General features: G+C 40.9%; 1 protein-coding gene across 2 annotated transcripts in view; it reads right to left on the bottom strand.

The window, feature by feature from the left end:
- Positions 1 to 2101: 2101 nt before the first annotated feature.
- Positions 2102 to 16927, bottom strand: part of LOC137258353 (methyltransferase-like protein 27) — a 45893-nt gene continuing 31067 nt past the window's right edge. For both annotated transcript variants that reach the window (XM_067796003.1, XM_067796004.1), the window contains exons 2-6: positions 8745 to 8891; positions 7978 to 8106; positions 5964 to 6099; positions 3700 to 3798; positions 2102 to 2774 (exon numbers count right to left, since the gene is read on the bottom strand). In XM_067796003.1, coding sequence (XP_067652104.1) covers positions 2587 to 2774; positions 3700 to 3798; positions 5964 to 6099; positions 7978 to 8106; positions 8745 to 8885 — 693 coding nt within the window. In that variant the 5' untranslated portion in view covers positions 8886 to 8891 and the 3' untranslated portion in view covers positions 2102 to 2586. The remainder of the gene's footprint in view (positions 2775 to 3699; positions 3799 to 5963; positions 6100 to 7977; positions 8107 to 8744; positions 8892 to 16927) is intronic.

The raw sequence follows: 16927 nt of genomic DNA, 5'->3' as shown, positions 1-16927 counted from the left end.
TGTGCCCTTGTGGTGAATCTAACCCTGGTGTTAGACGTGACAAGCGAACGCCTAGTGTTCCCTACTGTCCCCGGGGACACCAAAAAGATGTCTGTGGCATGTACTGAGCGGTGTCATTACAGTCGGGAGCAGTGGCGACACATCATATGCCAAATTTGCACATTACGTGACAAGGATATTCTTTTGTTTATAACAAACGTACTTGCTATCAACACAGACTAGCCCAATGCAATGCAGTGCACGTTTGTTTAGCATGATATGATAGACATACCACTACAACAGCGTCGCTGAGATGCATACTGATATATAGCAATACATGAACGTGATGGTGTCCCTGGCATGCTTCGATAGCAGCACAGAGGGCCATGCAACCAATGCAGGAGTGTGAGTGAGTTTTGTTTTACACCACACGCACCAACGTTCTAGCTAAATGGAGGTGGTCTGTACGTAATCGAGTCTGCAGCAATATAGTGATCAACAGCATGAGCAATCGGGATGCGTTGACGTGTCAATCACATCAGCGATTCTGGCCAATGTAGGAGTGAGTATGGTTTTACGCCGCTTTTAGCAATATTCCAGCAATACAACAGCGGTGGACACCAGAATTGAGCGACACACATTATACCCATGTGGGGAACTGAACCCGAGCCTTCGACGTGACGAGCCAACACTCTATCCATTAGGCTAACTCACGACCCATCAATGTAGGAAGAAAACTGAATTCGAAAAATTATCCTGTGACATTTTCATCTAGAAAAGCAGACTGAACGATGAAAATCCCAGGCAACACCTTGAATGTATGAATGTATGAGTTATTTGGAGCACAGGTATACATGTTTGGGGTGGTGGGGGGTGGGTTTGTATTGATTTCCATTTGCAAAATATAAGGGGCGAGCTGGCTAAGGCGCCAGGCTAGTGATCCAGCGAAGTTGAGGTGTCGGGATCGAGCCCACCTGTGACCGGGTGTGAAAACCTTGGAGTCCACTCTGTGTGCTGACTCTTTCAGTGTAGTAACAAGCCCTAGTGTACAGTACACAGCACTGTGCACTTAATAGAACCCACGAATCCGTTGGTATCTGACAAGATGGTGGCCATATGAATACGTGCAAACACCTATAGCTAGTTGTGTGTACAGCAACGTGCAGTGAACATGGACAAAGTATTGTGACTATGTGTCCCAGTCCACCCAGATGTGAATGGGTACCTTGTTAGGATGAGAGAGCCTCAATAAACTCTGTGCGCCAAGTGGCGGCAAGAGTTGTATACTCCCCAGGGAGTTGAGATTGAAATATGACGTGCTGTTGACATTGACATCCAGTGATCAAGGAAAAAATACCAGCGCCTTGAGCAAGGACTAGTGCGTGGATATGTGCGCTATATCATTATCATATCATATCTTTTCTGTACATAGTGATTCAAAGTTATTCAAGAAAAAGAATTACGACCACGAAGTATCATATGAGTTCGGCATTCCCAGCCGGGTAGATAGAAACTGTTACTTGCTTCTAAGCGGTGTACAGTGAAAACAATAGAAGAGCACTGGGCCAATCATAAAACGACATTTCTGTGTGTGACAAGATAAACTGTGATGAGGGCTTGTTGTGCCACAACATAAGAGTGACATGTAGTAACAGAATGAAGTTTTGCAAGACTTGCTCCTTCCTCACGAGGAGTAATAACTCACGAAATATTATTCTACCCACTGTCTGTGCTTGTTGTGTACGCGATTCTAGAATAATGATCTGAAAAAATCAAACAGTGTTCAAGGTCCAGAAAATCCAAAGTCGGCATTGTCCGTTTAAAGACTACGACCGATTTTCCGAAATGAAGCCATCACCTCCATTGCAAAGAAAATACAACCTATGCCGATCCAAAAGACTTTACTGATGACGATAACCAGTGCCCTTTTGAAAAAAAAGACCCAGTTCCACTCAGATGGCACACGACAAGAAGTATAATTAAGAACTAACTGGAATATATCCTCAAAGGCAATAGTTATTGTGACACTCAAACTGCACACAGAATCAGTGTTAAACTTTTACTGCCGCGAGTGAAATGGAAAGACAAATGTTTCAAGGTATGGCCACAGTCAACAAGAAAATTGTATCTCGGTGGAAATCAGTCACCTATTTTTATTCATTTCGAAGGACAATATGCTTGGTTGCGTTTCTTCGACCACTGAAAAACACATTTAATCTGGATTAAATGCAAAACTTCATTCTCAAGACTTCCAATTAAAACATTAATATGTCTTCATGAAATAGACATACAAAGTCCACACTGGGTTAATCTATGTCGATATAGAACAATGAAATATATCATATAAATGTGTAATCTATTATACATACCACAAATAATACTTGACGTCTTGTCATATCATTAATACAAACAATACCGAACACGTGTTATTATGTGATGTTAAACAATAATACCTTGAGTCATTGTAAGTGTTAAAATGTCCATATAGAGGTGTGTTCAAAATGTGAATGAAAATCTAACAAGATAAGTAACAGGTATTGTACCAAAGGATTGTAGTGTTCAGATGAGTACTTAAGACTTTAGGAACAAGAGACGTCATGCAATATATCATTTGCAAATCATATGGACACTAACGGCGCCATCAGCCCCTTTCAAATAATTCTTGAAATGTTTCATTTGCACACGCTTCCATTTGCCATTTGCTTCCAGTGTTTTAAGTTGTCTTTTCAGTTGTTCTGCTTTACCATCGTCATGGGTGTACATCGTCTTCCTCCCGGTGTTGATGAAGTAGCCGCCTACGGAAGAATGAATGAATATATATAAGTAGGCGTTCATGTTTATGTCTTCTAACTGACAATGAGCCAGAGCTGCGTTTCTTTTGCAGTTCAGTACATACATTTCTTCATTGTAATCCAACTGAACCAATGCATTTGGCCATTTGGAGTTGAATAGCAACTTACCATGACACGTTAAGCTGTATACTGTTCCAATAAACGTGCTCTCTCAAATGCAACACTGGCTGTTTGTCAAACAGAAGACATAAACATGAAAGCTTACTTTTATGAAATTTCATTTCTAAGAAATGCTTAAGCGGGACATCGCTTGTAATACATGTTCTAACAAGTCAACAATAACAAAAAAATAGGTCAATTTAAACCAAACGTTGAACAATTATGTAAAGTGTGAGAGAGTGAGTATGATTTTAAGCAGGTTTAAGTAATATTCCACCTTATCAATGCATTGCACCCATGTGGAGAATGGAACCCAGGTATCCGGCGTTGTGAGCGGTCGTTGCAACCACTACGCTACCACCATGGTATAAAAATAAAGAAGCGCTAGTTCCGACGTCTATTAGGGTTTTCTATTAGGGTATAATGCACTATCAAAGAAATCGTGCGATATTAGCCTCACCTATTCTGACAACGGCCTAGGAACCCAAGCATGTTTTAAAGCAGTCTTTGAAATAAGTCAAAACCCATCCTGACTTCAGGGCTGGCAACTTCAAAATGTTACCATCTCAAAATGGATATAACCAAACAGGGCACAAGGATATGGTGTATTTACTCAGATGTATGAATATCTACAAAATTGCCAGGCCATCAGGCTGGCAAGCTGTAAATATAGACCATCCGTCAGAAATCTAGACCTTATTTCGTGCATTGTTTAAAGACGAAATGATGAGGTACGAGGAGCCTGTTTAACTGTGCCATAACTACGAACCTGGTTTGACTATCCTTATCAGTTCTTCAAAAGCTGTCATAGGTAATCTTTGCAGTATTTCAGTACTGAATCCACACATAACAACGGCGTCGTATGTATCTGTAAAACAATGTGTAAAATATGACACAACCACCACATTCACGGACTGCATCTTGCATTCCCCTAGATCACACATGTGTTGGTAGAATAATATGGAATACAGACATGTGATTACAGGACTATTATAGATAAGACGGTTTCTTCTAAATGTGGCCATTGCAATTTTGAAACGCCTGAAAATATCAAGCATTATCTTTTTGCATGCGCTGGGCGTAATGTCATATATGGGTCTGTGCAAAGCACAATTCTAGCTGTTGTCACGTCATCTGGAAAATAGGATGTAATCTAAACGGGCTCTTGAATGGCTTAGACAGATTTACGAGGGGATGTCAATACGTTTTGAGCCTTGAGCATTTTTCATATCCAGGTGTCACAGCCTATGGTACGACATTGAACCTTGGGGTGGAGCTGATGTGATATATAAGTTTTGGTATCCTACTCGCAGAAGTTATTGAACAGCTCACATTGACAGAAAGAGACCCCCCTCACGGCAGTGAAAATGAATAACATTGAGTATAGAGCAGTAATTAAGTTTTTAGTTCTTGAAGGAAACTCGGCGAAGAACATTAAAGAAAGGCTTTCAGAAGTTTATGGGAAGTCTTCCCCTTCATCTGCTACCATCAAACGATGGGTCAATGAATTTAAGCATGGTAGAGAGAGTCTTGAAGATGACCCCCGTCCAGGTCTCCCAACAACAAGCACTTGTCAGGAAAACATTGACAGAGTGCATAGACTTGTGCTGGAAAATCGTCGAATCATACTCCACGAGTTAGAGGAGACCACAGGCATTTCACACGGATCCATCGAGACATTTCTTCATGAACATCTCGCCATGTCTAAGGTGTATGCAAGATGGGTGCCAAGAATGCTTACAGATGAAATGAAGCAAACAAGGGTCACCATAAGCAAATCCATGCTAACCAGATACAACAAGAATCCAGAAGAATTTCACTTTAGGCTAGTAACCTGTGATGAAACCTGGATCCACCACTATGATCCTGAGAGCAAACAAGAATCCATGGAATGGAAACATGTCACTTCTCCCAGGACCAAAACGTTAAAGCCTCCAGATCAGTGCAGAAGGTAATGGCGACAGTCTTCTGGGATAGCAAAGGCATCATCCACATAGATTACGTACGAAAAGGAAGAACAATGAATGAGGATTATCACGCTAACTTGTTGAGGCAAGTGCGACAGTCAATCAAGGAGAAGCGCCGGGGCATGATCAGACGTGGTATTCTTCTACATCAAGACAATGCTCCAGTACACACCTCTCGCGTTGCAGCCGCTGCTGTCCAGGAATGCGGATACGAAATGTTGCCGCATCCCCCCTGCTCTCCAGACCTGGCACCAAATGATTACCATCTGTTCCCACATCTCACGAAATACTTGATTTCAGGATGATAATGAGCTTACATTGCTGAGGCTTGGTTTGAGGACCAACATGGCGCCCTCTACAGAGATGGCATCAGCGACTGGCACAAAAGATGGAACAAGTGTCTTGACTCACAAAGGAACTATGTTGAAAAATAAATGTGATTCATACCAATATTTTGTGTTTTTTCTATGCAAGACTCAAAACTTATTGACATCCCCTCGAAGTTCTGTGGTTTCAAATCATTCTAAACACTTTGCCAGCTGAATCTACCGCTTTTGTAATGACTGAGTATTTCGTGTTTCAGAAACTAAATTGAGTACTTCAGGTTTTTAATCCGTAACACAAAACAGTGGTTACTCGATATATGTACCCATCTATCCAAATTGATTTTGATAGTTTTCTCGTTTCTTTTATCTAAACAATTACTTGTGAAATTGTAATGAATTTGAATTACATATGACGGTTTATTACATCAGTTCAATGTGTTTGGTTTGGTGCAAATAGGTCTCTTATTGGCCCACGTTGCCCTTAAACTATAAAACCAAACCAAACCTTGTCATCTGTCGTTGTCGGTAGTGAATAATTGCCAAACTGTACTCCTTATCATGATCCCATATGACGGTGGAGACACCAGAAATGGGCTTCACACATTGTGACCATATAGGCAATCGAACCGGGGCGTTCGGCGTAACAAGTTAACACCTGATCCACTTTGTCGCCATATTGGTATGTGCTCCCTTTTAATGAATAACACAAAACCGTTTCGATATTTATGAGATTTACCCACCTGTTGAAATGTCAAGCGTATTTTCTCCTAAAATGTCAGTAATGTACTGGTCATACAGCCCTTTAGCTTTAGCTTCCTCCAGCATCCCGGGACTGGCATCCAAGGCGTCCATCTTCAGGAACCCATATTTACGGAGCTAGTGGACATATACACCTGGAAATTAATCAAGCAACACCCCAATTTTTTCTATTGGAGCAACTTTGAAGTGTTCTGACAATCAAAATATGCCGGGTTGATATAGTTTGACACTTTTTTATTCAACAGACGATCTCTGACAAACAACTTAAAGGGAAAAAGTATCAAGACTTTGCTTTATTGCAACGAAATCCAAATTCTTAAAACTGTCTTAAATTCATGAAAAAATGGACACAATTTACTATTCATCCACAGACGTTGTTGTCAGGTGTATTAACACAAATGTCACATGGAAAGAAAGAACAGTCATCTGAGAGTCTGCACACCGACTTTCATCAATATCTAGTGTGTCCTCCCTGCGCACGCACCACCGATTCCAGACGCCTCCTCATTCCTTGGATGAGTCTCCGGATCTGATTCTGGGGGATCCTGTTCCACTCCTCATGCAGGGCAGCCGTCAATTCGTTGAGATTATGGACTGGTGGGTCTCTCTGCCTCACACGACGGCCAATAAAGTCCCACAAATGTTCAATGGGGTTGAGGTCAGGGCTCATGGCAGGCCATGGAATTCTGTCAATTGCATTTTGCCGCAAAAAATCATTTACAGCATGCGCCCTGTGAGGTCTAGCATTGTCGTCCATAAATATGGGTCTCGTTGCCAGAGGATGGTTCTCAAAATGAGGTACCACAGCCCTGTCAAGAACCTCCTGTTGGTAACGAACACCGTTAAGGTTGCCACGGATGGTAATGATATCCAACTTGCAGTTCATGGAAATGCACCCCCATACCATAACGGAACCTCCCCCAAAGGCCACAGTCTCCTGGATGTTCCGTGGAGCCATTGCTGTGTTCCTCTGCCTCCAGACCCGAGTACGACCGTCCACCATGTGCAGCAAGAACCGGCTCTCATCTGAGAAATGGACCTTCCTCCAAGAGGCAATGTTCCAGTGCAAACGGTCATTACACCAGGCCAGTCGGGCTGCCTTATGGGCTGGAGACAGTCTGGGTCGCTTGATTGGCCTCCTTGCCCGGTATCCTGCAGCTTTCAGACGATTCCGAACAGTCCTGTTCGAGATGGGTCTCCCTGGAAGCCACTCCTGTCTCAACCGAGAGCTCGAGTCGAAGGACCTGCGCCGTACAAGTCTCAGTAAAGCTCTGTCCTCCCGGACTGTGGTCTTCCTGGGTCTTCCTGGTCTAGGCAGGTCTTTAACTTCATTAGTGGCCCGGTATTTTTTCAAAAGTTTTGAAATTATGGAATGATGTCGTCCGATTTGAGTCCCGATTTGTCTTAGAGACATACCAGCATTCCTCATGCCGATTATTTGCCAACGAGTGGCCTCTGATAATTTCCTACGTGCCATGACATTGAAATGAATGAAAAACCGAATGCAATCGACAACCTGCGCTTGTAAACACCCCAGGGAAAAAGTGCATTTTTCGAAAGTTGAGGTTAAAGCAATGCACGTGCGCTGTGCAAGCTTCACGCGCGTCATATCAACCCATGAAAAGCTCATGCTGTATGTCAATACATCAAAATTGAATAATCAATCATCAAAATTACTTCGTTAAACTTTGTTACGTTTTTATGTGTCTTTGAATTTGGTGTTGCTTAATTAATTTCCATATGTATATATTCTTTTGGTATTATTCTAGAAAATTAGAAATTAGAGATACAGTAGTGTTTAGCATATTATTAAATCATCTATACACAGGGTCTTAGATTTTCATCAAATTTTGTGACCTAGTTTCTCTTGGTACAATATGAAAGGAATAGGATGTCTTTTTACCAGTAAATGGTTTTCCATACTTTCTTTACACTGCAATAGTGCATGCTAAAAATGGATGTGACAGTTTAGAGCTGCCATTGCATCTTATATACCTCCACAGCACAGAGACCAGTGCCAGCAGCTACATCCAAAAGACGCACATCTTCTCTGTTCCTTTGGAAATATTCCGCAACAACGGCAGCCGTCTCTTTGGGGCCATTGTAGTTGCAGACGACCATAGCCTGTCAGCAATAACCTTATTTTACGTAATAGCCAAAGCGCATGGCGTAAGAAAACTGAAGCAATGTTTAGTGCAATTTTGAAGCAAATATCAGCTTTCTATAATAAGTTAAGCTGTATACTCTTCCAATAATAATAATGAAATTTGCCGCCAGAAATACCGTTTCTTATTATCGTGCTAATCTAACGGTACATACGTATTAACATGTGTGAGCCTTTGAAATACTGGTGCAATATAAGGAGGTCGTTTATCTAATGCTATTGATCACCTGATTTGATACCTGATGAAACAAGTAACATACACTTCTGTAAGAGGATGCAAATTAAGATTTAAAACTTGTTAGGAAATGATAACCAAAACTCAGTCTAAACCAATGTTTGGATGAGTCTATATGGTTTGGTTTTGTTTTGTTTTGTTTTGTTTTGTTTTGTTTTGTTTTGTTTTGTTTTGTTTTGTTTTGTTTTGTTTTGTTTTGGTGCGTTGCGCTGCGCTACGCTGCGCTCCGGTGCGGTGCGCTGCGCTGCGCTGCGCTGCGATGTCGTGTCGTGTCTCGTGTCGTGTCGTGTCGCGTACGTAATATGTGGATGTGTGTCTTGGACATGAACGTGCTACCACGCCACTGTCGCAGCTGCAACCTACCATATCATACCGATCGCTTGTTTCCGAGTAGCGGGAGTATATAACTGTATCCTTTACATTCTTGTCCACAATCTTATCCAAGAGGTCCTGTGCCACAGCCTTCTGTTCTTCCGTGGCATCTGGAGAATATCCGTCACTCATTGTAAGCTAGAAATACAAAAATAAATATCAATAATTTAATGATGGATTGAGGGGTTCAAATAAATCGTAAGTTCAACTGAAAACATCTTTGTGAGTATCATCTGAAGCGGTCAGGACTCAGATGTAGATGGAATGACATGTCGTAGATATACAACAGCGGCCTTCAGTTAGGCTGAGGAATACGTTCGACTATTAATGCTGTGCATTGACGAATTCAGAAATATTGGGAGTTCTCGGGCGGCCATTGTGAGCCGCTAACAAACATTTTATGCAAATTCAGTGTATTTTGTTTTTATTCTTTATAGCATAAGAATTCTGTTTCATTATAACATCAGAGTGCATCTACAGACCCATGCAACAAGTATTCGGACACTTGACGTAATTATCATAGACTTACATTTTAATTTAGTGTGTACGGCAGCGTATTAGGGCCACGGTGAACAATGTTTTTCGTGTCACTATCTCCTACGTCGGACTTGATATCTCCTACGTCATATTACGTAGGACTTAATATGTCCTACGTAGGACTTACTACTTAGTATCTCCTGCATGGGACTTAGTACTTAACATCACCTACGTAGGACGTACTATCTCCTACGTAGGAGTTAGTATCACCTAAGTAGGAGATAGTAACTCCGAAGTAGAAGATTGTATTCCTAAGTCCTACGTAAGAGATAGTAAGTCCTACGTAAGAGATATTAAGTCCTACGTAGGAGATAGTGACACCAAACAAATTTCACCGTGGCCCTATACGCTTCCGTAAGTGGAGCATAAACAATTTTCATGAATCTAATTTTCGTAAGACCAACATAAAATTTTGAACATTTGTAGGGAATCATCTTACCTAAAATCACATAATTTCTGTTTGATTTTTCGTTCCTTATTTATCGAATGGCGACAATTTAATCAACATGTGTACAGTGCCCTGAAATCCTTTAACATGGCGTCCTATGGGAAATTTGCATGGTGGATCCATACGTAAGTTGATAAATGTGATGTCATTATTAAATAGTAGTCGCAAATTTGAACTGAAAGTATGTGCGAGGAGCAGAGATGGTTTCCAATTTGCCAGTAAAATTTTACAAAGATCCATCCTAAACTCACTTCATGGTAATTACGTCAAGTGTCCGAATACTTTTTACAAGGGGTCTGAACGTGTAAGCATCTGTGTAATGGGTGCAAACGTCAGGACAATCTGGACAATCGTTAACTATTTCCCAATGAAAGGTATCATGAAGCTCTAGCATGCTGTTAGTTCAGGGTGAGTATGTATCTTATTGGTATATTCAAGCAATATCACGGCGGGGGACACCAAAACTGGGGTTCACATATTGTGCATGTGTGGGGAATAGAACCCGGGGCTACAGCATGACGAGTGGATGATATACCCACTGGGCTACTTCATCGCCCCCAGTACTGGGCGAAAGACTTGGGGTGTGTGTGCATGGGTTGAGGTACCGTAAATGTTAGTTTATTATCACCTTATCGAACACGACAACGTTAACTGTGAACTGTTTGAAGCTTAGGTATCGAATAGTACAGTTCAGCCAGCCTGTGCAAATCAAACGATTCGAATCTTGCATCTTGCATCTTGCATCTTTCCCTGTAGGTACTGTCCTAGTAAAGTCGCCGCGATATAATTCCCTTGTTCAAATCCTCAGTGGGACAACATGGAACGTTTTGTTGAAATTTATTTAATGAAAAGAGTCAAATGTTTTCGTAGCCATCGCTAGATTTTGCGGACGATAGAAAAAAAAACGATTTAGAATTATCTCCCTTCCATCGATTTTTATTCGCAAAACAATCTGTAACTTCCCTGCCTCATGCATCATTTAATGCTATTCGAGATTTAAAAACAGTAACTACTATGAAGTAACGAATGAGCAGCTGTTGTCAGCGGGGTGTATTGCAATGTACAACGCTTGTCAGCGGGCTACATTAAAAATAACAGAAGAGCGCTCAGCCAATCAGAAAACGACATTTATGTGTGACATAAGATAAAATGTCATCACAGCTTTAAACTGATCACTGAACTCTTATTTTCAGTGGATACCGCTTTGGCAACTTTTTAGTGGATACTGCTTTGGCAACAATTAGACAGGTATCGAAGAGTGTTTGCCAATGCTATTTTCAAAACTCGACATGTGCTTGTACTTAAGTACTTGTAAATTGTAAAGCGTTTTGGAAGTGACACGAAAACATGGCCATGCTGAAGTTGAACATATAATAGCTAATTAATGTCCCATTTGATGGTGTTTCTTAACTGTGAAGTAATGTTCAAATGAATGATGAAATATGAAGCAGAAAGTGTCGAGTGTTGTGCAGTGTTGCGTTTGATTTTTAATCGATTCTACATGACGCCTGTTTGCAGCAGATGGATCTATATAGCGAAGAACAGTGCACTGGCGACAATTTAATCAACATGTGTACAGTGCCCTGAAATCCTTTAACATGGCGTCCTATGGGAAATTTGCATGGTGGATCCATACGTAAGTTGATAAATGTGATGTCATTATTAAATAGTAGTCGCAAATTTGAACTGAAAGTATGTGCGAGGAGCAGAGATGGTTTCCAATTTGCCAGTAAAATTTTACAAAGATCCATCCTAAACTCACTTCATGGTAATTACGTCAAGTGTCCGAATACTTTTTACAAGGGGTCTGAACGTGTAAGCATCTGTGTAATGGGTGCAAACGTCAGGACAATCTGGACAATCGTTAACTATTTCCCAATGAAAGGTATCATGAAGCTCTAGCATGCTGTTAGTTCAGGGTGAGTATGTATCTTATTGGTATATTCAAGCAATATCACGGCGGGGGACACCAAAACTGGGGTTCACATATTGTACATGTGTGGGGAATAGAACCCGGGGCTACAGCATGACGAGTGGATGATATACCCACTGGGCTACTTCATCGCCCCCAGTACTGGGCGAAAGACTTGGGGTGTGTGTGCATGGGTTGAGGTACCGTAAATGTTAGTTTATTATCACCTTACCGAACACGACAACGTTAACTGTGAACTGTTTGAAGCTTAGGTATCGAATAGTACAGTTCAGCCAGCCTGTGCAAATCAAACGATTCGAATCTTGCATCTTGCATCTTGCATCTTTCCCTGTAGGTACTGTCCTAGTAAAGTCGCCGCGATATAATTCCCTTGTTCAAATCCTCAGTGGGACAACATGGAACGTTTTGTTGAAATTTATTTAATGAAAAGAGTCAAATGTTTTCGTAGCCATCGCTAGATTTTGCGGACGATAGAAAAAAAAACGATTTAGAATTATCTCCCTTCCATCGATTTTTATTCGCAAAACAATCTGTAACTTCCCTGCCTCATGCATCATTTAATGCTATTCGAGATTTAAAAACAGTAACTACTATGAAGTAACGAATGAGCAGCTGTTGTCAGCGGGGTGTATTGCAATGTACAACGCTTGTCAGCGGGCTACATTAAAAATAACAGAAGAGCGCTCAGCCAATCAGAAAACGACATTTATGTGTGACATAAGATAAAATGTCATCACAGCTTTAAACTGATCACTGAACTCTTATTTTCAGTGGATACCGCTTTGGCCACTTTTTAGTGGATACTGCTTTGGCAACAATTAGACAGGTATCGAAGAGTGTTTGCCAATGCTATTTTCAAAACTCGACATGTGCTTGTACTTAAGTACTTGTAAATTGTAAAGCGTTTTGGAAGTGACACGAAAACATGGCCATGCTGAAGTTGAACATATAATAGCTAATTAATGTCCCATTTGATGGTGTTTCTTAACTGTGAAGTAATGTTCAAATGAATGATGAAATATGAAGCAGAAAGTGTCGAGTGTTGTGCAGTGTTGCGTTTGATTTTTAATCGATTCTACATGACGCCTGTTTGCAGCAGATGGATCTATATAGCGAAGAACAGTGCACTGGCGACAATTTAATCAACATGTGTACAGTGCCCTGAAATCCTTTAACATGGCGTCCTATGGGAAATTTGCATGGTGGATCCATACGTAAGTTGATAAATGTGATGTCATTATTAAATAGTAGTCGCAAATTTGAACTGAAAGTATGTGCGAGGAGCAGAGATGGTTTCCAATTTGCCAGTAAAATTTTACAAAGATCCATCCTAAACTCACTTCATGGTAATTACGTCAAGTGTCCGAATACTTTTTACAAGGGGTCTGAACGTGTAAGCATCTGTGTAATGGGTGCAAACGTCAGGACAATCTGGACAATCGTTAACTATTTCCCAATGAAAGGTATCATGAAGCTCTAGCATGCTGTTAGTTCAGGGTGAGTATGTATCTTATTGGTATATTCAAGCAATATCACGGCGGGGGACACCAAAACTGGGGTTCACATATTGTACATGTGTGGGGAATAGAACCCGGGGCTACAGCATGACGAGTGGATGATATACCCACTGGGCTACTTCATCGCCCCCAGTACTGGGCGAAAGACTTGGGGTGTGTGTGCATGGGTTGAGGTACCGTAAATGTTAGTTTATTATCACCTTATCGAACACGACAACGTTAACTGTGAACTGTTTGAAGCTTAGGTATCGAATAGTACAGTTCAGCCAGCCTGTGCAAATCAAACGATTCGAATCTTGCATCTTGCATCTTGCATCTTTCCCTGTAGGTACTGTCCTAGTAAAGTCGCCGCGATATAATTCCCTTGTTCAAATCCTCAGTGGGACAACATGGAACGTTTTGTTGAAATTTATTTAATGAAAAGAGTCAAATGTTTTCGTAGCCATCGCTAGATTTTGCGGACGATAGAAAAAAAAACGATTTAGAATTATCTCCCTTCCATCGATTTTTATTCGCAAAACAATCTGTAACTTCCCTGCCTCATGCATCATTTAATGCTATTCGAGATTTAAAAACAGTAACTACTATGAAGTAACGAATGAGCAGCTGTTGTCAGCGGGGTGTATTGCAATGTACAACGCTTGTCAGCGGGCTACATTAAAAATAACAGAAGAGCGCTCAGCCAATCAGAAAACGACATTTATGTGTGACATAAGATAAAATGTCATCACAGCTTTAAACTGATCACTGAACTCTTATTTTCAGTGGATACCGCTTTGGCCACTTTTTAGTGGATACTGCTTTGGCAACAATTAGACAGGTATCGAAGAGTGTTTGCCAATGCTATTTTCAAAACTCGACATGTGCTTGTACTTAAGTACTTGTAAATTGTAAAGCGTTTTGGAAGTGACACGAAAACATGGCCATGCTGAAGTTGAACATATAATAGCTAATTAATGTCCCATTTGATGGTGTTTCTTAACTGTGAAGTAATGTTCAAATGAATGATGAAATATGAAGCAGAAAGTGTCGAGTGTTGTGCAGTGTTGCGTTTGATTTTTAATCGATTCTACATGACGCCTGTTTGCAGCAGATGGATCTATATAGCGAAGAACAGTGCACTGGCGACAATTTAATCAACATGTGTACAGTGCCCTGAAATCCTTTAACATGGCGTCCTATGGGAAATTTGCATGGTGGATCCATACGTAAGTTGATAAATGTGATGTCATTATTAAATAGTAGTCGCAAATTTGAACTGAAAGTATGTGCGAGGAGCAGAGATGGTTTCCAATTTGCCAGTAAAATTTTACAAAGATCCATCCTAAACTCACTTCATGGTAATTACGTCAAGTGTCCGAATACTTTTTACAAGGGGTCTGAACGTGTAAGCATCTGTGTAATGGGTGCAAACGTCAGGACAATCTGGACAATCGTTAACTATTTCCCAATGAAAGGTATCATGAAGCTCTAGCATGCTGTTAGTTCAGGGTGAGTATGTATCTTATTGGTATATTCAAGCAATATCACGGCGGGGGACACCAAAACTGGGGTTCACACATTGTACATGTGTGGGGAATAGAACCCGGGGCTACAGCATGACGAGTGGATGATATACCCACTGGGCTACTTCATCGCCCCCAGTACTGGGCGAAAGACTTGGGGTGTGTGTGCATGGGTTGAGGTACCGTAAATGTTAGTTTATTATCACCTTACCGAACACGACAACGTTAACTGTGAACTGTTTGAAGCTTAGGTATCGAATAGTACAGTTCAGCCAGCCTGTGCAAATCAAACGATTCGAATCTTGCATCTTGCATCTTGCATCTTTCCCTGTAGGTACTGTCCTAGTAAAGTCGCCGCGATATAATTCCCTTGTTCAAATCCTCAGTGGGACAACATGGAACGTTTTGTTGAAATTTATTTAATGAAAAGAGTCAAATGTTTTCGTAGCCATCGCTAGATTTTGCGGACGATAGAAAAAAAAACGATTTAGAATTATCTCCCTTCCATCGATTTTTATTCGCAAAACAATCTGTAACTTCCCTGCCTCATGCATCATTTAATGCTATTCGAGATTTAAAAACAGTAACTACTATGAAGTAACGAATGAGCAGCTGTTGTCAGTGGGGTGTATTGCAATGTACAACGCTTGTCAGCGGGCTACATTAAAAATAACAGAAGAGCGCTCAGCCAATCAGAAAACGACATTTATGTGTGACATAAGATAAAATGTCATCACAGCTTTAAACTGATCACTGAACTCTTATTTTCAGTGGATACCGCTTTGGCAACTTTTTAGTGGATACTGCTTTGGCAACAATTAGACAGGTATCGAAGAGTGTTTGCCAATGCTATTTTCAAAACTCGACATGTGCTTGTGCTTAAGTACTTGTAAATTGTAAAGCGTTTTGGAAGTGACACGAAAACATGGCCATGCTGAAGTTGAACATATAATAGCTAATTAATGTCCCATTTGATGGTGTTTCTTAACTGTGAAGTAATGTTCAAATGAATGATGAAATATGAAGCAGAAAGTGTCGAGTGTTGTGCAGTGTTGCGTTTGATTTTTAATCGATTCTACATGACGCCTGTTTGCAGCAGATGGATCTATATAGCGAAGAACAGTGCACTGGCGACAATTTAATCAACATGTGTACAGTGCCCTGAAATCCTTTAACATGGCGTCCTATGGGAAATTTGCATGGTGGATCCATACGTAAGTTGATAAATGTGATGTCATTATTAAATAGTAGTCGCAAATTTGAACTGAAAGTATGTGCGAGGAGCAGAGATGGTTTCCAATTTGCCAGTAAAATTTTACAAAGATCCATCCTAAACTCACTTCATGGTAATTACGTCAAGTGTCCGAATACTTTTTACAAGGGGTCTGAACGTGTAAGCATCTGTGTAATGGGTGCAAACGTCAGGACAATCTGGACAATCGTTAACTATTTCCCAATGAAAGGTATCATGAAGCTCTAGCATGCTGTTAGTTCAGGGTGAGTATGTATCTTATTGGTATATTCAAGCAATATCACGGCGGGGGACACCAAAACTGGGGTTCACATATTGTACATGTGTGGGGAATAGAACCCGGGGCTACAGCATGACGAGTGGATGATATACCCACTGGGCTACTTCATCGCCCCCAGTACTGGGCGAAAGACTTGGGGTGTGTGTGCATGGGTTGAGGTACCGTAAATGTTAGTTTATTATCACCTTACCGAACACGACAACGTTAACTGTGAACTGTTTGAAGCTTAGGTATCGAATAGTACAGTTCAGCCAGCCTGTGCAAATCAAACGATTCGAATCTTGCATCTTGCATCTTGCATCTTTCCCTGTAGGTACTGTCCTAGTAAAGTCGCCGCGATATAATTCCCTTGTTCAAATCCTCAGTGGGACAACATGGAACGTTTTGTTGAAATTTATTTAATGAAAAGAGTCAAATGTTTTCGTAGCCATCGCTAGATTTTGCGGACGATAGAAAAAAAAACGATTTAGAATTATCTCCCTTCCATCGATTTTTATTCGCAAAACAATCTGTAACTTCCCTGCCTCATGCATCATTTAATGCTATTCGAGATTTAAAAACAGTAACTACTATGAAGTAACGAATGAGCAGCTGTTGTCAGTGGGGTGTATTGCAATGTACAACGCTTGTCAGCGGGCTACATTAAAAATAACAGAAGAGCGCTCAGCCAATCAGAAAACGACATTTATGTGTGACATAAGA

This window comes from Haliotis asinina, chromosome 12, assembly GCF_037392515.1.
Source record: "Haliotis asinina isolate JCU_RB_2024 chromosome 12, JCU_Hal_asi_v2, whole genome shotgun sequence".
Classification (NCBI taxonomy): Eukaryota; Metazoa; Mollusca; class Gastropoda; order Lepetellida; family Haliotidae; genus Haliotis; species Haliotis asinina.
The sequence above is the reverse complement of the archived record's forward strand: the minus strand, read 5'-3'. Positions and strand labels throughout refer to the sequence as shown.